Raw genomic sequence first — 25,441 nt, 5'->3', positions numbered from 1 at the left:
GGCAGATTGTGAGTGACACAAAGAAAATGGCTGGCACACAGGGTAACGCCGGCAGGGTGAACCCTTGCTTTAAGTTTATTGCTGCATGCAACATGCAATGCTTGATAATCCCCGAAACGTTGCATGCTGCAATAAACTTAAAGCAAGGGTTCACCCTGCCGGCGTTACCCCGTGTGCCAGCCATTTTCTTTGTGCCATATTGGAATTGAGGCGGCCAATACCTCTATCTCTGAGCCCCGGGGTGTCGTGGAAGGGCAGGGGGTGCGAGTGCAGATTGTGAGTGAGACGGGGGCCACAAGATGAGGGCCCTTAGCTGTACGGGGTCAGTCCTGTGATCTGGGAGTCCTGTCAGATGCCAGAGGGGCTGCTATAAATGTGCCATGGAAAATCACTGTTTAGTGGCCGCCGGGGGCTGTTTGGGCCTTGTTGTAATTAGAATGACAGGGAATATTGTGAATTCCAGTCCAGACGTCGGTCTCTATATTGTGTATCTCACAAGTTCCCTCAGGGGCTCGTCATGTCCCAATTCCAAGCTCCCCTATCTCTGACGTTTGTCTGAAGCTCAAACTGGGGGGCAATTGGCCCCAACTGTCATGTCTGTGAGCAAAGCCAAGTATCAGCTTTCCTCTAGTCTTATGGTTTCCCTATTAATTACAACTACATCCACCAGTAACTAATTGTCTCTCCTCACTTCCCTGGTGCCTCAGCGAGACTCACGGGCAGATATAGGGTCGAATATTGAGGGTTAATTAACCCTCGATATTCGACTGCCAAATGTAAATTCTTCGAATATCGAAGTCGAAGGATTTAGCAATATTCCTACGATCGAAGGAATAATCGTTCGATCGAACGATTAAATCCTTCGAATTGAACGATTCAAAGGATTTTAATCCATCGATCAAAGGATTTTCCTTCGATCAGAAAAGTGTTAGGAAGCCTATGGGGACCTTCCCCATAGGCTAAAATTGGCCTCGGTAGGTTTTAGGTGGCGAACTAGGGGGTCGAAGTATTTTTTAAAGAGACTATGGTCCAATAGTCGAACGATTTTTAGTTCGAATCGTTTGATTCGAAGTCGAAGTAGACATATACTATTTGAAGTAATTTTTCTTCTATTCCTTCACTCGAGCTAAGAAAATGGGCCCCTGCGTGTTGCACCTCTCCATACCTCCCAACAATTTGGAAGTAAAAAGAGGGACAAAAATTTTTTTTCCACACATAGTGCAGCAATTTTTTGACCACACCCCTTTCTGTGGCCACACCCCCTAATTACCATGTTTGTTTTACAAAATTTGGCAGGTTATGAAAGTTTGAAAATATTTCTCCTTATCTAAACTGTGTTTTTGTGTCTGAAAATTGTTACAAAGTATCTTATTTGCACCTGTTGGCTGTTCTGGGCTCTCTGCTAAAAGCCAATTAAGTGAGAAACTTTGTTTCTTTTTTTGGCTGTTCAGTGCAGAGAAAAGAGGGACTTTCCAGTACAAATGAGGGACTGCAGGTTGAGCTGTCAAAAGAGGGACTGTCCCTCCGAAAAAGGGACAGTTGGGAGGTATGCCTCTCACGTGTAAGCCAATTGGTTCTGCTGTTCTTTAGCTGTGAGAAACTACACAACCCAGCATGCAGTGCGCGTGACGTAAGGGCAGAGGCAGCGTGCGCGGTGACGCACAGAGGGGCGGGGCACAGAGTGGAGTCCCACGGACATGGCGGAGTTAGAAGCAGCAGCAGAACATGAACGCATTCTGCGGGAGATTGAGAGCACGGAGACCGCCTGTATCGGCCCTACGCTGCGGTGAGAGTTGCCCGGGGCTGGGGCGGAATGTGTGACACGTAGAGGGAAGGGCAGGGGGCTGTGCAACTGGGAGTGACAGGGGAGAAGCGGTGAGTGACAGGCAGGGGCAGGACTGAGAGACGGCCGGTGGGACAGGACTGAGAGACGGCCGGTGGGACAGCTGCTAGAGTGAGAGTCAGGCTATATGTCTATATCAGTGTATATCAGTGTATGTAAGTGACAGGGGTAGAGCACTGGCTACTCACAGGCAGCAACACAGGGCTCAGAGACAGGCGGGTCAGTGTGGAACTCACAGACACTCAGCATGAGGCAGCCAGGGGCAGACTAAACACTGTCATGTACAGGGGACAGGCCAGAGAGACTGTCAGGATCAGGGGACAGGCCAGAGAGACTGTCAGGATCAGGGGACAGGCCAGAGAGACTGTCAGGATCAGGGGACAGGCCAGAGAGACTGTCAGGATCAGGGGACAGGCCAGAGAGACTGTCAGGATCAGGGGACAGGCCAGAGAGACTGTCAGGATCAGGGGACAGGCCAGAGAGACTGTCAGGATCAGGGGACAGGCCAGAGAGACTGTCAGGATCAGGGGACAGGCCAGAGAGACTGTCAGGATCAGGGGACAGGCCAGAGAGACTGTCGGGATCAGGGGACAGGCAGAGAGACTGTCGGGATCAGGGGACAGGCCAGAGAGACTGTCGGGATCAGGGGACAGGCCAGAGAGACTGTCGGGATCAGGGGACAGGCCAGAGAGACTGTCGGGATCGGGACAGGCCAGAGAGACTGTCAGGATCAGGGGACAGGCCAGAGAGACTGTCGAGATCATGGGACAGGCCAGAGAGACTGTCAGGATCAGGGGACAGGCCAGAGAGACTGTCAGGATCAGGGGACAGGCCAGAGAGACTGTCAGGTTCAGGGGACAGGCCAGAGAGACTTGTCAGGTTCAGGGACAGGCCAGAGAGACTGTCAGGTTCAGGGACAGGCCAGAGAGACTGTCAGGTTCAGGGGACAGTCCAGAGGGTAAGGGGGTCAGACTGTCAGGGACAGGGTATAAGTGACATGCAGGTACAGGAGGAATTTAGAAGTGTCTAGGGAGATACAGAGAGACTGTCCAGAACAGAGGGGGAACTAAGAGACAGGCATGGAAAGAAAGGCTGACTGAGTTAGTGAGAAACTTGGGTTTCCAGCTGTTGTTTGACTACAAGACCCTCTAATCATTTACTTTTTGTATATATTACAGGATGCTGGGACTTGTAGTTCGGTTAGAGCTGCAGACTCGGGGTATAGTGTGGGCCAGTAACCAGGGACAGGCAGAGGAGCCAAGCAAAGGGCACTGTATGGAAGTGTAAGGCAGGGAACAGAGAGTGTGACTAATAGAGAAGTGACACTGACCAGACTGTTTATTGGAGAGACAGTCACATGTTACTGACACTGTTAGTTGGGGGGGAGGACGACTCTGAGAGTATTTGCCCCACTCTGCACTATTAGCCGTGTTGTGTTGCAGTTGCCCAGGCAAGTGTAGGAGTGGGTGGGCAGGGTGCCAGTTTGGGGTGCCAGGAGGAATGTGAGTTTACATGGGAGAGACATTGGCACAGACACATCCAGGATTGTTCCTTCCAGTGTTACATGAAGTGAGCACATTATATTGCTGCTCCTCTATTCCTCCAGCAACACTGATCCTTCTATTCACCTCTCATTATGGCACCTCTCCTTTCTACTTACTACCCTCCCTTAATAACTCTGCTGTATGCACACTAAGCTCCCTTCTTGTTTTAATATGTAAACTTGTATTGTACAGCGCTGCAGCTTATGTTGGCACTTTATAAATACATGTTAATAATAATAATAATAATAATAATAATAATAATGAGTAGAAAGTGATGCTTGGGACAGTGATGTGGCACAGAGAGATGATTGGTGAGGGAAACTTCTCAATGCTTCTGACAAATGATGTGGAGTTGTCATGCAGAGAGTGGGGGACAAGGTAGGATGTGTTTGGCCCATGGGCTGACTATCATTTCTCTATCATCACATCTAAGAACTGATTACTCTTTGCTCATTTGTCTGTTCAGCAGTTCAAACCCCCATTTGTCTGTACGTTGTGTCCCCGAGGAAGATGCCATTTTCCTTTCACCCCATTGAGAGACACTAATGTTTTTTTCGTTTAGCATCATGAAAGTGGGCAGATTTGCTATTGGTCTTCTTTTTTTTTTTTAAAAAAACCCCCAAAACATTTCATTAGTTTGAAGTTTTTAGCCTCCCTGTTCTGCAATTATTGTTCTAAATAATATCATGCCTTTGTTACTGGATGTGAGCAGCACCCCGACTGTGTTACCCCTCATTTTATGTTTCTCAACAACTTGGGGAATATACAGCAGAACCCCAATTTCTACTGAGCTGATGATCAGGTTTCTGGCTGCCCTGTGTATAGCAATCTGAGAAGAGTTGGTCAGTCAGTCCTGCAGCAGGAGGTTATGCAGCCTTTGCTTTTAAATGGGCCAACGAGCAGGGTGAGATCTCTCCTGTTTTATTGAACAGCAAACAAAAAAACAGTGCAAGCGCAGAACCCCAATTCCACAAGTTTTTCAGGGGACAGGGGAAAAAATACTGTAAAATCCTGGAAAATGTAAAATCAGGGAAACGTGTTAGTTTTATTCAAGTACTGAAAGGGTATAAGCACAGGAGTCAGTTTTTTACTTTGAGATACAATATTTACTGTGTTAATAACAAGGGTTAAACATTGCAGTAAGAGTCCTGCTGCGGGTATTACAAATTTACCTGCAATGTAGCTGCCGGTAAATTTGTAATACCCTTAAAAAGACCCCTCGGCCCGCCCCCAATCCCTGTAAACTTATATTTTTCCTCCGTTTTTGTCCTGGCCGCGCCCCTTTATGGCACAACCCCGCCCCCTTTGACATCACACCCGCCCCTTTATGTACCCGCCCCCCACCAGCCGGTAAAAAATCTAGCAAAAGGTGGCAATCCTAGCTGCGGGTCGGGTACCCGCGGGTTATCCGCAAAAAAAGTGCGTGCCCTGGGGGATGAGGGTAGGATTTGTGGGTGCGCTTATAGATGCGGGTCAGGTTGCTGGTCTCATTCTAAATGTTATATTGTCTATATTTTATTCCTTTTAAAATTTACAAAATGTAGTTCTGTCCCGCCCACTTTTAATGATGTCACTTCCGGTTTGCAGCAACATCCCTTTCTGTTTAATGGTAGTCGTCAGGTTGTGGATTGGTTTGCGGAAAAGGCATGTGAGGCTCGGAGACGGGTGGGGGATCAAAGCGGGTAAATATGTGCGGTCGGGGTCTTATAAATTGGTTCCGCACAGGACTCTACATTGCAACATTAATGTTACGCTATGGGGTGTCACATACACAACCTAAAGCAATAAGTGATTGTACAGGACTGTATAAGGGGCAGACTCATTGCAATTGACCATTTACAGCAGTGATCACCAACCAGTTTCTCCCAGTGGTCTCAAAGCAGCTACTTATTTTCAAATTCCAGGCTTGGAGGCAAGTTTTTGTTGTATAAAAACCAGATGTACTGCCAAACAGTGTAGGTTGACAATCCACATAGGGGCTACTAAATGGCCAATCACAGCCCTTAGTTGGCACCCAAGAACATTTTTCATGCTAAGGTTGGGGATCCCTGATTTACAGGCAGAACCATGGCAAAATATACATCTGGTTAGTACTTTAAACCTCTTTATTTCACAAATAATAACATTCACAGAGGAAAAAAAAGCAGTTTTTTAGTACATCAGGACAAAATGTTTATGTAAAATCCAGGAAAACATGACTTAAAATCAGGGAAATACACCATTGTAATGCATTATAAATTGGTGGGACCACAAATAAAAAATGTAAAATGCGGTAAAACGGTACTTATAAACAAGGTTTCACTGTAATACATATATTGTTGCCACCTGGCCGGTATTTTCTTCCAGATAAATATATAGGAAGGCCGGTATTTTTTTCCAGTAAAGGTGACAACCCTAAATAGTGTTAACTGGTGTCTCTGTGCCCTATAGACGCAGGTGCACCGTCGCATTGGAATGTTCACGCATGAATTGCAATGAAAACAGTCAATAGACTTCAGCAGCACAAATGAACTCCGTATAGAAGATATTTTTCCAGTCGTGCTCACAAAGCCTGTCCTGATTGGTCGCTGGTAACAGATAAATAACCGATAAACATTGTTGTTGGCTGAGATTTCTGGCCGTATGAATAGAGTTGGCGCAGGTAATGCTTTGAGTGGCAGCTGATTCACAGATGCACCTGTTGCGCTGGCACCACTGATGCTTCGCTACTGACTCACTTGTTTTTGTCAAGTTAAAAGGGACGCGCAGCATTTTTAAAGGGCTTGTTCACCTTTAAAATAACCTTTAGTATAATATAGCAACTTTTCAACTGGTCTTTATTTTTTTTTTATACTTTTTGTATTATGCCTTGTCTTCTACCTCTTTCTAGCTGTCGGATTTGGGTCGCTGACCCTTGGCAACCAAAACAAAAAAAGATTTCTCTGTGAGGCTGCAATAATTTTATTACTTGTGTTTCTATTCAGACCCTCCACTAGCTGCTGGAATTCCTCACTGACAAACTGTCGAACAAAAACTAGGGATGCACCGAATCCACTATTTTGGATTCGGCCGAACCCCCGAATCCTTCGTGAAAGATTCAACAGAATACCGGACCGAATCCGAATCCTAATTCGCATATGCAAATTAGGGCTGGGAAGGGGAAACCGTTTTTTACTTCCTTGTTTTGCGACAAAAAGTCACGTGATTTCCCTCCCTGCCCCTAATTTGCATATGCAAATTCAGATTCGGTTCGGCCTGCCAGAAGGATTCAGCAGAATCCCGAACCGAATCCTGGATTCGGTGCATCCCTAACAAAAACCGATAAAATCTGCCGACCGACCGAGACGGCAGCTTATTGGCCCATTTGTGGGGCCATCCGATCAGCTTCCCTGATCGATATCTGTCCGAAAGTCGGCCAAATCTCGGTCAGCAGGTTAACAAATCCCGTCGGATTGTTTTTATATGTAAACTTGTACCATGTATACACACGCATGTATTGTACAGCGCTGCAGCATATGTTGGCACTTTATAAATACATGTTAATAATAATGAGTAGAAAGTGATGCTTGGGACAGTGATGTGGCACAGAGAGATGATTGGTGAGGGAAACTTCTCAATGCTTCTGACAAATGATGTGGAGTTGTCATGCAGAGAGTGGGGGACAAGGTAGGATGTGTTTGGCCCATGGGCTGACTATCATTTCTCTATCATCACATCTAAGAACTGATTACTCTTTGCTCATTTGTCTGTTCAGCAGTTCAAACCCCCATTTGGCCGTGCGTTGTGTCCCCGAGGAAGATGCCATTTTCCTTTCACCCCCTTTATAGATACTAATGTTTTTTTCGTTTAGCATCATGAAAGTGGGCAGATTTGCTTTTTTTTTCTTCAAAAACATTTCATTGGTTTCAAGTTTTTAGCCTCCCTGTTCTGCACTTATTGTCCTACATAATATCATACCTCTGTAACGGGATGTGAGCAGCACCCCGACTGTGTTACCCCTCATTTTATGTTTCTTAACAACTTGGGGAATATACAGCAGAACCCCAATTTCTACTGAGCTGGTGAGCAGGTTTGTGGGCTGCACTGTGTATAGCAATCTGAGAAGAGTCGGCAGCTTATTGGCCCGTGTGTGGGGCCATCCGACAGACCTTTTTTATTATATGGATATCTAAACCATTTAGAATAGAAGAAAAAGGTGGGCCACCCCTATCTGCCATGGTTGGCTTGCAGGCGGCTATTTGCAGGCGGCTATTCCTAGACATCCGGGAACTCTGATAAAGACTCAAGTGTTTTGTTTGCTATTGTGAGACGTGTCCTGTGCTGGAGCGCTGGGTCCCAGGGGGCTGCGTTTATTCTTGCTCAGTTCTGCACAGGAAAGCAGATCTAGTCTATTTTTTCCTCTCGGCTATCACACTGGGTATTTATTTATTTGCACCCAGGTCTGGAGCGTGGGACACAGACATTAGGAGCGGCGCCAGATTCCTCACTGGGAGAGGAAGAATCCTTTGGTGCTGTATTAAAGGGGATGTTCACCTTCCAACACTTTTTTTCAGTTCAGTTGGTTTCAGACAGTTCACTAGAAATAATGACTTTTTCTAATTACTTTCTATTTTCTATCTGTGACTGTTTTTTTCTAATATTGAAATGTAAAGTGGCATTTTGCACCTTCTAAAGCAGCTCTGGGAGGGGGAGTCGCCGACCCTGTAAACTGTTCTAAATGGATACATTTAGTTGATACGTTTCTTATCTTTGTCCCTGCTGAGCAGAATCTCTGGGTTTCATTACAGGCAGTTGTTAGACTTGATACAATAGTTGCTAATACTCCAGAGATGCTGCTGAGAAATGGATCAACTACATTTTGTGAAATTGTTCAGAGTCTGCGCCTGAATTACTGAGCTGCCAGACTCAAACACCAGAGACACCAACATTCAACTTTACACTTAGATTTTAGAAAAAACGTAAAAAATGGAAAATAATTGAAAAAAAATCTATTTTTCCGGGGGAACAGTTGAACTGAAAAAGCGTTTGGAGGGAGAACAACCCATTTAAAGGCTCCCCTTTTCAAATGGAAAGGGTCTCAAGACCTTATTACTTTTGTATTAGACTCATGGAGAAATATATAGGGATACATGTAACATTCTCTTTCCCAGCCTATGAAGACGTTACTTTCTCAGCTCATGCAACTCCGCCTGAAGAAGTCTGATAACTAGGGATGCACCAAATCCCGGTTTCGCCCTTTTTCAGTAGGATTCAGATTTGGCCGAATCCTTTTGCCCGACCGAACCGAATCCTACTTTGCATATGCAAATTGGGGGCGGGGAGGGAGATCACGTGACTTTTTGTCAGAAAACAAGGAATTAAGAAATGTTTTACCCTTCCCACCTCTAATTTCCATATGCAAAGTAGGATTCAGTTCAGTATTTGTCCGAATCTTTCACGAAAAAACCCCCAGTGGATTTGAGTCTTTAAGAGAGTTCCCGGATGTCTGTGGCTAGGAATAGCCGCCTGCAAATAGCAGCCTGCAAGCCAGACCATGGCAGACTGGCAGATAGGGGAGGCTCACCTTTTTCTTCTATTCTAAATGGTATAGACATCCATATTCTAAAGGTGGCCATAGACGTAGAGACCCGCTCGTTTTGTGATGTCGCCAAACGAGAGGATCTCTCCCCTGTATGCCCACGTTGAAGTGGGCGATATCGGGCTGATCCGATCGTGGGCCCTAGGGCCTGACAAAATGACCTGATGACCAATATTACAACTAAAAGATACACTTGCTGGTTCAGGAATGACATTTTATATTGTAGGGTGAATTATTTGCAGTGTAAACTGTGTCATTTAGAAATAAAGATACATCATGGGCTATATTGGGCTGATCTGATCCTGGGCCCTACGGCCCAAAATCACAACGGCAAGAATACAGGCGGTCAGACCGATGACCTCATCAACGAGATGATACAGTTCTCGATCCGATGGGATTTTTAACCCTGGCCGATCAATATATGGCCGATTATCGTCCAGATATCGATTGGGGGAAGGCTGTTAGACGACACTGCCCAATAAGCTGCTAACTAATGGTGGCCATAGACGCACAGATATCGTACAAAACTAATTTTCGTCCGATATTCGTTGCGTGTATGGCAGAAAAAGAGCCGACCGATGTCGGCAGAAGACTTGGATATCGGTCGGCTTGTCGATCGGGCTGGATAGAAAATTTTGATCGGGTGCCTTTGAAGGGACCCAAACATCGGCCATTGTTAGTGCTGAATCGTCAAATACAGGTAGAATTCTATTGTTTCTTCCTGTATATCTGACGATTCAGCTCTACACGTGTGTATTGAAACAAACGATCTTTCTTGGAAACATCTTTTCCAAGAAAGATCGGAATTGTTATGTCTATGGCCACTTTAGTCTGACTGCAGCTTATATCAGCCCACGTATGGCAGAGGCAATGATCAGCCAAAGACCCTGCCTGTATTACTTATGGTGGAACTTACTGCCCTCAGCTGGTGACTATGTGCAACTGCAGGAGAATATTTGATTAATAGTTATGAAGCAGCTTAAACTGAAAGCAGGATATTCTGGTGCATAAATACTCGCATCAGCCCAGACTTTGTCTGATATTATATATTACAGACGGAGGAGTCTTTGTGGTTTTCAAATGTTGTTCTTAAATCTCAGTCTTCCGCAGGTGCAGGAGGCAATTAACAGGCTTTAGTATCTTAAAGTGCCAAATCCAATGGTGTAAATGGATTTTTAGTTGTGTGCTGTTTATACACTTACTATTCATTAATAACTTTGTGTTGGTGTCTCTGGTGTTTGAGTCTGACAGCTCAGTAATTCAGGTTCAGATTCTGTTACAATTTTACAACATTTAGTTGATCTATTTCTCAGCAGCATCTCTGGAGTATCAGTAACTATTGTATCAGTTCTAACAGCTGCCTGTAATGAAACCCAGAGATTCTGCTCAGCAGGGACAAAGATAAGAAATGTATCAACTTAATGTATCAATTTAGAACAGTTTACAGGGTCGGCGACCCCCCCCTCCCAGAGCTGCTTTAGAAGGTGAAAAATGACACTTCAATATTAGAAAAACTGTGACACAAAGAAAATAGAAAGTCATTGGAAAAAGTCGTTATTTCTCGTGATCTATCTGACAGCAACTAGTTTGAAGGTGAACCATCCCTTTAATATCAGTAGGTGTATAGAACTTTTAATATTCTTCTCATTACTTCTGTTGTTTATCTTGGAGACATATGGCTGCTATGTTTGTTCCCTAGCAACGCAGAGCTCAGAATAGGTATCTTGTCCCATGTATTGCCTCTAATTTTATGCCTGTCCTTCCCGAAATCCACTTTCCGTGACACTTCTAGTTACCTTACTGTTAGTGGCTTTGGGCGTTCATAAATCATGCTCAATGTTTTTAGTTTGCAGGGGCCAAAGTGGCAGCCGTTGAAGCTGTAGTGTTGCCATCTTGCCTCCTCATTTTTTATTATTTGTGGTTTTTGGGTTATTTAGCTTTTTATTCAACAGCTCTCCAGTTTGCAATCCCAGCCATTTGGTTGCTAGGGTCCACATTACCGTAGCAACCTTGCACTGATTTGAATAAGAGACTGGAATATGAATAGGAAAGGCCGGAATAAAACGATGAGTAATAGAAAGTAACAATAACAATACATTTGTAGCCTTACAGAGCATTTGTTTTTAGATGGGGTCAGTGACCCCCATTTGAATACTTGAAGGAGTCATAAGAAGAAAGCAAAATGAATCCATTGAAAAGTTGCTAAGAAAAGGCCATTCTATAACATACTAAAAGTTACTTTAAAGGAGAACTAAACCCTACAAATGAATATGGCTAAAAATGTCATATTTGATATAGTGAACTTATTGCACGAGGCTAAAGTTTGAGCTTGTCAATAGCAGCAATGATCCAGGACTTCAAACTTGTCACAGGGGGTCACCATCTTGGAAAGTGTCTGTGACACTCACATGCTCAGTGGGCTCTGATTGGCTGTTGAGAAGCTAAGCTTAGGGCTCGTCACTAATTATCCAGCAGAAAATGAGCTTCCCTGGCTGTAATATAAGCTGATGCTACAGGTTTGCTGATTATTCAATTCTGATGCTAATTGCACTGGTTTCTGTGCTGCCATGTAGTAATTATGTGTATTAATTACTAATCAGCCTTATATTGTAACATTTCTATTCTATGTGTACTGTATATTGTGAGTGGGTCCCTAAGCTCAGTAAGTGACAGCAGCACAGAGCATGTGCAGTGAATCAGCAGAAAAGAAGATGGGGAGCTACTGGGGCATCTTTGGAGACACAGATCTTTACTGCTAAAGGGCTGTGGTTGCCTTGGGCTGGTACAGAAGCACAAAACATCATGTACAACATTTATAGCTACTTCTTTAGTTAGGCTTTAGTTCTCCTTTAAAGTGGAACCGCCCCTTTAACACTGCCTTCTGTATGATGAGACGTTTGTGATGAGTCTATGGGGCAAATATAAAATAAAGTTATTTAGCCCTATACATGTAAGAAATGTAGGGGGGAAGGAGGGTACCCCCAAAAAAATGTACGATCTTTTTCAGCCTATCACCCTTAAAAAAGTAAAGGACGCCAGCGTTTTTTGGGACTTAGAAAAAATTTCAACTATTTTTTTGAAGCAATCCCTATCTACTCTATTGCACTTCTCCTGGTATGACCTGGCGAAGGCAAGTCTGGCGCAAGAGGTAACGTTCAGTAAAATCCGCAAGTTAGTGAATAAGCGAAGTTACGTCCCTTCGCCATAGTGCACCTTCGTCTGGTGTAAGGGTGCTAAGCAGCGCTAGAGTAGGTCCACTTCGCTGGCGAATTTTCGCTAGCATTAGCCACTTGGCCCCTTTAGTAAATTTGCCGCCATATTGGAAAGTTGCTTAGACGTACTTTTTTTTTTGGCAGATGTTTATTTTGGGGTTAGTAAATTCTACTAAACGTTACACGCCGTTACGTTCTCGGATACTATGTGCGCCATTCACTGCCTGGCCCAGCGCTATATTACTGTTACAGCCTTAAATTCATAGTCAATGCTGAAGGGGCTTGGGCTGCGTTCTATCTCTGTCCAGGTGAGACCGTCACCAAGAAGCCAATCAGAACATAAGAATTGTGAGATTGGATCACTAGCAGAACCAACATCTAATCCTAACTCAGTTTATACAATTTCCAGCACAAGATAAAGCTGGACATAGTTGCAAAGATCCGATTGTTTGAATCCTCGAACGATCGCACTTCCCCATCTCCTGACCTGCCACTAACCATTCAGATCACTGACGCTCTGCATGGTATATAATATTATACTAACCAGTTTCTGCTTTGCTTCCTATTGTATTTATAAGTTTGGCAGCCAGGGGGTGTGTGATGGGTTTCTTCCTATTCCTTCTCATTTTGCCAATTCAGATTTTGTCTTTGGTGCCGCCTAGTGGACATATTGTAATATAGCATGTATAAGTACACACACATTATTATTATTAGCATGTATTTATATAGCGCCAACATATTGCGTAGCACTGTAAAGTAAATGTGATTATACAACTACATCACATGAATTACATATATAGATTTGTATCAGTAACGCACTCACATAGCCATCCATAGACAGTCAGTTAATATACATACACATTATGATTAGGCATAACTCAGCCCAGTCATATTCAGAATGAAAAGGTGACTTTGTGGCTGCCTTTATATGGTCACAGAACCTCTTAGCCACTTCTAATATCCTTATCATTTACAGTAGGGGGTACATTATCCCTTATAATACATGAGTGATACTCAGAGTTCCCTGTATAACTCAGCCTGCAGCCTTGTGTCTTTATATGGTCACAGAACAACCCCTCAGTGACTTCTAATATCCTTATCATTTACAGTAGGGGGTACATTATCCCTTATAATACATGAGTGATACTCAGAGTTCCCTGTATAACTCAGCCTGCAGCCTTGTGCCTTTATATGGTCACAGAACAACCCCTCAGTGACTTCTAATATCCTTATCATTTACAGGAGGGGGTACATTATCCCTTATAATACATGAGTGATACTCAGAGTTCCCTGTATAACTCAGCCTGCAGCCTTGTGCCTTTATATGGTCACAGAACAACCCCTCAGTGACTTCTGATATCCTTATCATTTACAGTAGGGGGTACATTATGCGGTATGTATATAGTAGTATATGTGCAGTTTGACACCTCTGTGACCCCGTCGTTTGTGTAACCCCAGGCTGTGAGTGTATTTCTCATGCAGGCATTTGGCAGACCCCATGAGAACAGTGAAATGAACATTGTTGCTGTTTATCATGTCAGTGGTGCATGTGTTTAGCATCTTCCCTGTCTAATAATAATGTTATTTATATAACACAGGGGCCCTGGGGGTCTCACTCTGCTGCACACACTGGAGGGCTGCTAGTTGTGGCACATATGCAAATGGCTGGGAGCAGATTAGAAGCAGTTGTTGGCTCGGGGCACAACTAATCAAACCATCAAGCGCTATTCTTTTATAGTAATTGGTTCCATGGATGCCGAGTAGCAAACTGAAGTGACCTCTCTCTCCCCTCTGCCGTGTCATCGCCAACATCGTAGTGTTGCCGGGGGGGCTCGCGCCTTGTGAGAACGACTTGGATGAACGTTCGCTCTCTGTTTTACTCTGTCCCTCGGCTGAACCCTTTACTGGTATCTGCTAGAAAAGTGCAAGCGGCCATATGTACTCTACACAAACTTCTTCCAGGGCAGTGTTGGTCAATATTTTCCACAAAACTACTAAATATGATAAAGAAATCTACGGTGTTTCTGGAAAGTTCAGCACCATGAAAATCTCATGGAAGGTCCTCCTGCAGCTCATGCACCTCCAATTGGGTAGTTCTGCTCTAGCATGGATTCAAATGGAATGGAGGCAGTTGGAGGCCAACTGCCAAGATGAGGGAGCTCAGCCTGAAGGGCAGTTAGGGGGAGTTTTGGGGTCAGTGTTTTTTGTGCCCTGGGTACCCCTGGAACTATAGCAGGGTGACACCCCAATGTTTCTATATATCTGTAACCTTGTTATGAGCTAAGGGGGCCCAGTCTGAAGGTCAGTTAGGGGGAGATTTGGGGTGAGTGCTTATTTGTACCCTGGGTACCCCTGGAACTATAGCAGGGTGACTGTTACCCCAATGTTTCTATACATCTGTAACCTTGTTATGAGCTAAGGGGCCCAGTCTGAATGCCAGTTAGGGGGAGATTTGGGGTGAGTGATTATTTGTACCCTGGGTACCCCTGGAACTATAGCAGGGTGACACCCCAATGTTTCTATATATCTGTAACCTTGTTATGAGCTAAGGGGGCCCAGTCTGAAGGTCAGTTAGGGGGAGATTTGGGGTGAGTGCTTATTTGTACCCTGGGTACCCCTGGAACTATAGCAGGGTGACTGTTACCCCAATGTTTCTATATATCTGTAACCTTGTTATCAGCTAAGGGGAGCTCAGCCTTTTACACGTTTCTAAACCCTTTACATTTAAAAAAAAAATGGATCACCCCTGCCCTTGTTTCCCAGTAGTAGTTCAGTAAGCCCGGCTTCTCTCTTTACTGTTATGAATTGATACATCAGTTGCTGACACATCTCTGCAGCCTCCAATGGGCAGCTTTAACTTGTTTATCAATTTGTAACAGTTTAGAGAGTTGGTGACAGTTTTTTTTAGCGGCTACTGGGAAACATGAGATCGAGGCGGAAACAACTCATTTATTTTTAGATGGAGATTGCAGAAGACAAATGCAAAAAGTCTGAATTTGTTGTGTGCTAATTATAGCAATGAATTTGGTGGACTAAAATTTCCTCTTCAAGGTTTCACGTGCAGTATAGCAAACTGTAATTCAAGTGCTCATAGAGACCTCTGGAGATATCTTCTCAGACATAACCATCATATTGTGAGTGTAGAACCAACAGGCCTTGTCAAACAGTATCTGCTCTGAAATGTATAGATCTAGAACATTATCAGAACTCCCTGAGGCCTCATCTGGTGATTAGCCCACAAATATCTCTGTGTCTGCTGATGGGGCTTCTTGTTGAGTAGTAATATCTTGCTCTTGTAGAAGCAAGCAAATATGGAACAGGGGGCACTAACATTTAATCTTCTGATCCACTCAGAAGTGATAACAGTGAAGTATAATTACATTTGTGAAATTTGTTCAGGCACAAGTCTGGTGAGGGTGGATCATGGTGGAAGGAACCTTCAGAAGGAAGACACTTATTAAGGAGGACACATTAAATACTTCTTCTCTGTAAGCTCTGTGCTGAGAATAGAAAACATGGGAGTGGCTTGTTCATAGCACGCAGCTTTGATGTTGTTTCTTCATCTGAAAGAAATCTGGAAGCCTAAGAATAATGGGTAGCTCTGTCCATTGTATCACGCCACTTGCGAAACGTCTTCCCATGAGTTACACAGATGGGTTCTACTAAACATAAGAATTCAGTGCGGCACCTGCAAGCAAGGCCAAGCTCATGTCCTCTGTCAAGTGATGCTCTGCTGAAGGTTTCATCTTAACCAGAACCTTTTGGAGATAGGAATTCTACTAGTATGCGCTGACCCAAATGCGTTTCATGGTCTCTTTCATCTTTATTTAGAGTTTCTATTGAAACCACTTGTCTGTAAACAAACAAGAAAAGAATGGTAGTGGATGTCCCTATTTAATGTAGCCATATACATATAGAGATCCGCTCATTTAGCGTTTTCGAGCAGATCTCTCAACGATAGGGCCCAAAAGATCCGTTCAAAATGAAAGCAATACTGGTGGTCGAAACGCGGGACCACATCAGCGAACAGATACGGTTTGTGGTCCGATGGGATTTTTACCCCTGGCTGGCCAGATATCAATCGGGGAAGCCAATCAGAGGGACCCACACACGGGCAAGAAGCTGCAGATGCAGTCCGTCGGCAAGCTTTTATTGCCCTGTGTATGGCCAGCTTTAGGGTAGTGGCTGATGCACAACTGCAGACGACAAATCTCCCCGTCAGCCATTACCTTAAGTAGTTCCACACAATAATGGAGCGATCAAACCTTGTGCGTAATCCTTAAGGATCAGGTGCTCAGCAGTTATTAACCCAACCTGCCACGTGTCCGGAAAGTACAGGAAAGTGGACTTCGCTAATTACCCTAATAAGGGACATCTTAGGGTCTCCAGCGGAAATAAATGAAATTGTTGCCGGTAAAACCAACGCATCGCCTCGTTCTTCCGAAAGTTGCCTCGGGAAGAAATTTTGGGCGACACGATATGTTGGTTTATCTCCAGCGATTTTAGCTATTTCCAGTGGAGACTCATTTGGGGAGATTTGTCGCCCGCAGTTGTTCACAAATTATTGCGGTTGATAAATCTCCCCATCGACCACTGCCCTTATAAGTCTGTAATGTTGTCAGATTTGTCCAAGACTTAAATGGCCAAAATCTTGACCATTTAACTGGCTATGTGTCAGAGCAAATTGGCCATTAAAGACCTTGATCTGGTCTTTTGTCATTTGAACAACAAACATAGATCTGAAGGGGAATCCAGTGTATCCATCTGACCAGCAATGACTTATGGTGGCCATGTGGATTCACCAATATGCCGAGTTGCAAAAAACTTGAGGTCAAGCTGATTTTGGTGGGAAGCCTGATCTTTTTGATGTTGGGCCCAATGGATGGATTCTGGACAAGGAACCATAACCAGTATATTTCTTTCCTTTGTTCCATTCATTCAGGTTGACATGCAGTGGTGTGATGTTTGTGACCCCAATCAGCCTAAATTTTGTGACCCCCCCAGACCACAAGGTCTGCTCCTTCTGTGGTTACACCATTGCAGCCATGAGTGATTGGAATAGTAGAAAGTGAAGTGGAGCAGCTCTTCCAATGCGTCTCAAGTCTACTCAGCTGAGGAACCGACTGATATCTATGGTTATAGATATTGATTGGGATCGTCCAAACCAGACATATTTCCTTATCTTTCCGAATATCTGAAATGCAAATATTTTTTAGAGAATCATGTTAATATAAAACAGCAGTCGGGAGTTGGGAATATTTCAGGGTGACCCGTACAAACTTGTTTATTACAATGTGCAGAGCTGGGAAAGTCAGTGAGTGAAATGAATCTATAACCATTCCATAGTTAATGAAGTTTTCTTTTTATTAGACTAATTACAACAATGCCAAGACATTTTAATATATTTTAATAACATATGAAAGGGATACTTAATAAAGATTCTCAAAGGAGTTTGTTATACGGTGCTAATAAACTACATAAAGACGTTTATCATGTGCGGGGGCTCCCCAGAATAATATTCCAGTAACATTTTCCTTAAATGAAAATTAAAGTTATTTTTCTCCGTTGTGAAACACATGTTGGGGGGAATGGAAATTTCTGTCCTTTTCTAAATAACACACAAAAAAAGTCTCTAATTTCATTTTTGCAGGAATGCGATTTATTTCAAGCCCTGTAGAATGGAGTTTGGTCCTGTAAAATCTGTTCCATTACTGGGGGTGGTTGGGTGGGCTTATGTTACAGTGGGGGGGGTCACATGTGTGCAATAATAAACACTTCATTTTCCATATTTCAGCTAAAATTGTTTTTTGGTTTTTTTTTAAACTGGCCATGAAGAATAGAAGAGATTCGAATATTTGGTGAGGTCAACAAATGGACAGATCTGTGGTCCTTTTGGCCACCGTTGTGCACGGCCAAATCACCTGACCTCATTAGGCCAATCACAAGGTATTAATGTAGGGCTGTGCCGGCCCATTCAGAGACCAAGCTGCTCCTTTGGTCTGATCCCAATTGGATGTCAAACCCGCTCTATAGATATCTGGTCTATGGGATGTCTGGTCTGGTGCTGTTTTCTATTGGATGGCTTTGAAGGACTTTGTACCTTAACTGAAGAATAAGGGTGAGGTCCCGTGGGTTTTTTAAAATGTGTGGTCGAGCGTAGCTACGCCAATGAAACCACACACGCATGATAATATGCGTTTTTCAGCCTGTAGTTTTCTTTTCCCAGCATGCATTTCTGTTTTCCTTGTTCCCCACAATTCCACTAGGAAGTATTTTAGTCAACTTTTGTGAAAAAAAAAGGCAAGCGGAAAAAGCAATTTACATGCAAAATGTAGCCATACGGATGGTCAATACACAACGTAATTACATCATTAGCATACAACGTCGCAAATACGTGTATGTGCAGTCCATCTTGCAAAAGTTTGGTCGCCATGTTGGAAATAGGCTGCGTATTTCAGCATTTCCAAACCTGCGGATCCCATAGAGTTCAATAATATGGAGTTTCCTTAGCGCATTGACGTTTCTGCTGAAATGCAAATAATGGCGTTGTGTGGTGGATGTTGGCTCGCAAGCGCCCGTGGCAATTGCTATAGTGCGTTCCATTATTTTCAATTGGGCTTCATTATGTGCGTATTTACGCTCGGCTGCACTTTTTTTAAAACTTAACATAAAAACTCACTTGTGACCTCGCCTTGAGGCTGAAGAGATTCGAATGTTTTAAGCGGTCTGCTATATTGACCTAGATGGGCCTAACTTGGCCAACTATCGTTACATGCATTGCACCTTGAGGTGCAGGGTTGGAAGACTCTGCCCAGTTCATCGGGTAGTAGTCATCCTATACCAACCATAGACGATGGTCAGAGCTTGTCTGAACCCACCCCACCAGGTCATTTGTTTTAATTGAAATTGTCACCAGCTTAACTGAAAAATGTCTTCATGTTTTCAAGCCTGTATCTGTCTGTTGCCAGACATTGGTGGTTTCCATTAATGTAGGGATATCCATTAGTGGGATCCCGTGAGTCAGGTGGACTTCCACACAATCTCCACAGGTTAGACGTAGGTTCGGGCTGAACTTTACCATGTGCCCAACCCACCTGCGATCTTACAATGCCCCACTTATGTCTCCATTTGCTGCTTTATATGATCCGCCTGCAGGCCCTGGCCCTTCCGTGATGTCAAAACTGGGAGGGGCGGGCACGGGTCTATAAATACTGAGGAGCGCCTGGTTAGGGTTGGATGCGGATCATAAATGAGCGGACTATTGTTAGGTAGACTTTTAGTCTTTAGACTTTAGTCGACCCTCACTAATACCCAATAATGCCAACTCTTTTGGGGTTTGGGTAAATTCCAAAATAAGGTTGACCCTAATTTGCATATTTAAATGAACACAGTCCTTTGGAAAACAAAAAATTCACACACACAGAAGGTAAGGGAGAAAAATCATCTCTTTCTGGAATCATGTTATCTAAAGTTAAGTAATTCTGAGGGTTTATGGCAAGTTGTTGCACAACTGGGTTAGGGCACATCCACTAATTATGCGCCTTATATAAATAGGCTACTGTGTCACCATAGGGACTGCCATTCATGCTGAAATAGGGATAAAGAGCATATTTCCATTTCCATATAACCGATAAACTGTGCAGAATATGGTGGGTTTAGTTCTTACACAGGAAATTCCATTCACGGCTCTATGCAGAAATATTAATTGAAACCAAAAAATATTTTATTTGTAGGTTCTGGATAAACAGACACAAGCTATAAATGTAAAACAAAAAATGTTCTCATTTGTGGCACCGACAGTCCTTTAAATAAATATAGTAGTGATTTTTTTTATTGTTTCTATCCCGATCCCCTCCGACAGACGAAGATCTCATGTTTTTGTATGAACCAATGGTTAGCCCATTGCTAGCTTCCTAAAGACAATAAACTACTTATTTGCGCTGTTTGTATTCGTTACTAACTATCATTGGTTAGGCATAAATTCCATTCTGGCTGGTATGGCTCCACCGGTCATTAAGATTTATCTTGGGTGGAATAGTAAATTTGAATTTAAATTTTCAAAATTCACAGAATTTTAATCCCCATTTGAATGTGAGATTTATCAGACCCAACCATGGTAACAGTCCTAATGCGAATATTCGCCACCTAAATAGCCGCAGCCATTTGGTGTGAGATCACTTCCTGCCTGAGTATTTCCCTGCTCACTCTGAGCTCAGATGACAACAGGGAGGGGAGGAGGAAGAGGGGGAGATGAGCAAACTGAGCATGCTCAAGCCCAAGTCCTGGAGGTTGAAGCTGAAAACAGGAAGTCTGATACAGAAGCCCATGAGTACACAATAGAAGGAAAGAAATGTGGTGTTTCTTTTGACAGAGGACTCGGAGCAGCATTACTTTGAGGGTTTACTGGTGTATTTACTGTATATAGACCTTTCTGACAAAGCTTACTTACTTTTAGCCTTTCCTTCTCCTTTAAGGAAAATATTTGCACTAGTCCTATTAATTATTGCATAATATCATGTATATCCTCCTGTTCCATTCATTGCTGAGTTGACTTGATTTCAAACTTTACCACCCAAATTTTTATCTCTTTTTTTTAGCGTTGCTGGCCCTTCTGTCCAGCTTAATGACCAGTTGGGTTCTGAAATTGTGATTGGCTATGTGGCAGTGATCAGTGTTCTTATTGGAGGGCTGGCAACCACAAGTACTTGGGCATTGCCATCAGTATCCACTTTTGGGGGATACAGGTTTCAAATCCTTGATAGATGCCCCCCAATCCAGGACCCACAGAGGTTTGACCCCTTTATCACTGAGTGGGAGAATCTGTTTTTCGGTGTCTGTGTATGGGCCGCAGGCTTCGTGGAACATCTAATCTGTACAAATTGTAGGGGATGGAAAATCTTTAGGAAAGCCAACAAACACGTCGTCCAGTTGGAATGGAAACAATCCCAAGTGGACAACAATAACTCAGACAGAATTCTTCTATTGTTATTTTGCCTACCGACTAGCCACATGTAAGACTTGGTAGAAAGGGGCAGAGCTGTTGAGGCCCTTTAGTGGCAGCATTTGTTCTCACGTATTGCAGTTTCCCGGCTTTCATCTGCCACTCGGTTTTTCTCATAATAAACAGGATTAGTCTTATTTTTGCCTCCTAACGAGGGGAAGATGCCTTCACTCACCAGAAATCCCACACATCCTTCCAGACAAAAGTTGTTCCCCGTTATTGTAACCCCCCACCCCCTTCCCTCATGTGCTGTTCTTTAATTGAAACCAACAGCTTCTATAATTGAAAACAAAAATACTGGGATCTTTTGTTTCATTACCATCATCAAGAGCCATGGACTGTTCCAGCTGATTTATTTCATTTAGTGACTTGGATTTAGCCCTGCTCCTAAATAGTATTTTCATGGGGGTCTTAATAGCTTTAGCGGTTTGGCACGTGGATCCAGAACTTCTTTGCCCCGGTCATTCGTTCTTCATTTTGTTTTGATCTAAACTAAACATTTCCATGAAGAGCCTTGTAGAATCAGTTCTCCTTTGATTTGCCAGAAGGATAGATGTCTGCTCTCCCACCACAGACAGCAACATCCTTCTTGCATTTTGTTGTGTTCTCCAGAGGCTGGCGGCTTGTTCCAAGGCTATATGAAAAGGTCACATACACAATGCCTTGCCTAACTATTCACCCCATATTTTGTTACAACCCTATAATAAACTGGATTTTATTTTGATTTTTACTATTTGTTGTTTGTAAAAGTTTCCACCCCCCAAGTCAATACTTGGTAGATCTACCTTTAATTGCAGTAACAGCTAAGAGTCTTTTTGAGGTATGTCTTCACCAGCTTGGCACTTGAGGATCCTGCAGGTGTTGCCCATTGTTCTTGGCAAGCTGGTTGGTTGGAGACCATAGTTGAACTGTGATTTCCAAGTCCTGCCACTGATTCTCGGCTTTGACCGGGTCGTTCTAAAAATTCAAGTTCTGTAGTTTCGTTTAACTTTGGGGGTGTCTTTTAGGGATATTGTTTTTATGAAATGTGAACCTACACACCAGACTCAGGTCTCTTGCAGACTGAAATAGTTCTCCTTTAGAATTGCCCTGTACAGGTGTGGAATCCGTTATCTGGAAGCCCGTTATACAAAAAGCTCCAAATTACATAGATTGTCTCTCATAGACTCAATTTTATCCAAATAATCTAAATTTTTAAAAATAATTTCCTTTTTCGCTGTAATAATAAAACAGTAGCTTGTACTTGATCCCAACGAAGATATAATTAATCCTTATTGGAAGCAAAATCAGCCTATTGGTGTTGTTTAATATTTTCATGATGTTCTAGTAGACTTTAAGGTATGAAGGTTGAAATTACAGAAAGATCCTTTATCCGGAAAACTGCAGGCCCTGACCATTCATGATAACGGGTCCCATACCTGTGTTTGTCTCAGTTTTTCCTGCTTTCAAACCTGCCCATAACAATGATGAACAGCTCCAAAATATAATACTACCACCACCATGCTTTATTGTGGTGGTGGCGTTTATTTTGATTTCACTCCTGCTCTCCCATGCTGCCCATACCATGCTTTGTGATGTCCGGGCACCCCCATGACCTGTGCTATAGTTTACAACCAACGGAAAGCCTTTCCCGAACTAAATATACATAATTTACATCTCTTAAGTGTTGTTTGGAAACAACCACTGTTGTAAGATATAAGGATGTTACTTTGGTTACAGAGGGGTTCCTTGAGACCTTTCTACAGCTCTACTAGAAGAGACCCATGATGACCCCAAAACCTCATTCTTATCCTCTTGGATCCAATCCGCAACTGCTTTATCTACAACCCACCCACCATGGCCACCATTAAACCAGAAGTGAGGTCATCTGAAGACCTGGTGACCGTAATATTTTTATTTTAAAGTAGGGAGTGCAATAAATTTATTATATATAGGTTTCTGTCGTATAAGTGGCATCGCTTAGCAACGCTTATAATTTATGACATCCGTTTGGTTCCATCTATAGGTTATTCATGGCTCTCCTGTATTACAGTAGAAGCACACTTTTACAAATTCCTGGGGACCGCGAAAAATCAGTTTAAATTCCTGGAAAATGTAATATACGGGAAAAAACGAATGTTGCTGACCTATGCAGGACCACTAATACTTGGTGTCGTTTCTGGGGAATTGTAAAAGCGGGGTCCTACGTTATATCTATATTATTTTACTGTTGTAAGACAGGAAGGGGTAGGACCACCAGATATTTGCTATACAACAGGTGTACAACATTCTTTCCTCCTTTGTGTAGACTTATCACAAGATTATGAGATTTTCTGCAGATGGGAATTTTAAGTGCTTATTAATAACCTGATTGATTTACTTTAGCTTCCTGACTTGGACCTGTTTTATTCAGTCCTCAAGCTACTGTGTGATTTCTGTCATCCATGGATGAAGGGTAGTATAGTGTAAATGGTGTTCACCTGTTTGGCAGTTTTGTATTTTCTCCAGAATTCAACATGTCCAAGGCAGTGGTTCCCATACTATGGTGCTGTCATTTTGTTGGCGGGGTCCATGAGAAGGTTTTCTAGATACTTCTGCAGTTATGGTGGGATTTGTAACATAGTAAGTTAGGTTAAAAAAAAGACACACATCCATCAAGTTCAACCGTATGTCTGGATATAACCTGCCTAACTGCCAGTTGATCCAGAGGAAGGCAAACAACCCTATTTGAAGCCTCTCCAATTTGCCTCAGAGGGGGGAAAAATTCCTTCCTGACTCCAAGATGCAATCGGACCATTCCCTTTATCTAATACAAAAGGGGATTGTGGGAGTACTCCTAAGGCTAAGTAAAAATGTATATAAGTAAGGGAAGTGCTACTGACTTGGCCAAATGAATCAGTGCACATTCCCTGGGCCCCTGTCTAAGTAATTCAGTATATATGCAAGTACATGTGTTCACAAAGACAGGGGTTTTTAGTTACAAAGTTTTGATCATAAAGTTGATAAGCCACCATACCACGTCAAGGTAAACCCCACACGGTGGTCCCTAACTTGTTTACCTCTGGTCATAGTATAAAAGGTCCTGTGCCTCTCTGCATAGTAGCATTAATTGAAGTAAATGTCTGCTGAACCTTGGTTTCAGTCTGAGGGCTAGATCATCCCCCGCCACTAGCTTGTGGCTTTTAAGAGAGAGTGATTGCCCAAACCAACGGTTTACAATGTAATAATGTAAAAATAGTGAAGGCAAAGTAAAATTGTATGTATAGGTGCACACTTTGTAAGTGTATATATATGTGTGGGTATAGGTGTGAGTGTAGGCAAGAATATAGGTGTGAGTTAAAGTAAGTAAAAAAGGACAAACTAAATTAGGTGTAGTAATTGTAAATAGGTGCAAAAGTGTTACTAGATGCAGTTAAAAACATAGGGCCACCATTAGTTAAACGGGGTAGATATGGGGCTGCTACAAACCACATGAAGCTCAGCCACAGCTTCTGTGTACTATGAGCTATCTCCCATATCCCTGTATTCCCTCACTTGCTAAACACCATCCAACCCCTTCTTATACCTATCTAATGTATCAGCCTGTACCACTGATTCAGGGAGACAATTCCACATCTTCAAAGCTCTCACTGTAACAAACCCCTTCCCAATATTTAGCAGGAACCTCTTTTCTTCTAATCGGAATGGATGACCTCGTGTCAGCTGGAAGGACCTACTGGTAAATAAATCATTAGAGAGATTATTATATGATCCCCTTATATATTTATACATAGTTATCATATCACCCCTTAAGAACCTCTTCTCCAGCGTGAACAACCCCAACTTGGCCAGTCTTTCCTCACAAGATTTTCCATACCTTTTACCAGCTTAGTTGTTCTTCTCTGGACCCACCTACTCCCCTATGTATTCTTCAAACTATGGTTGACAAGGAGAAGATCTCCTAGATACTCCTGTAGTTAGGATGGGATTTGTAGTGAACATTTAAATGCTCCCATAAGTATGCTTGAACTATGGTTGACCATGAGAAGATCTAGATACTCCTGCAGTTAGGGTGGGACATTTAAATGCTACAATATGTATGCTTGAACTATGGTTGACCATGAGAAGATCTAGATACTCCTGCAGTTAGGGTCGGATTTGTAGTGAACATTGATATGCTCCCATATGTATGCTTGAGCTGTGCTTGATCATAAGAAGATCTCCTAGATACTCCTGCGGTTAGGGTGAGATTTATAGTGGACATTTAAATGCTCCCATATGTATGCTTGAACTATGGTTGACCATGAGAAGATCTAGATACTCCTG

General features: G+C 43.1%; 1 protein-coding gene across 5 annotated transcripts in view; it reads left to right on the top strand.

The window, feature by feature from the left end:
- The first annotated feature begins 1,628 nt into the window (after positions 1-1,628).
- The window catches only part of exoc6b.L (exocyst complex component 6B L homeolog), a 158,435-nt gene continuing 134,622 nt past the window's right edge, over positions 1,629-25,441 (top strand). For 4 of the 5 annotated variants that reach the window (XM_041587002.1, XM_041586988.1, XM_041586987.1 and 1 more), the window contains exon 1: positions 1,629-1,786. In XM_041587002.1, the coding sequence (XP_041442936.1) occupies positions 1,698-1,786 (89 nt within the window). In that variant the 5' untranslated portion in view covers positions 1,629-1,697. The remainder of the gene's footprint in view (positions 1,787-25,441) is intronic. The other variant, XM_041586992.1, reaches the window with a different exon arrangement.

The sequence above is a fragment of the Xenopus laevis genome, chromosome 1L, assembly GCF_017654675.1.
Source record: "Xenopus laevis strain J_2021 chromosome 1L, Xenopus_laevis_v10.1, whole genome shotgun sequence".
NCBI lineage: Eukaryota > Metazoa > Chordata > Amphibia > Anura > Pipidae > Xenopus > Xenopus laevis.
The sequence above is the reverse complement of the archived record's forward strand: the minus strand, read 5'-3'. Positions and strand labels throughout refer to the sequence as shown.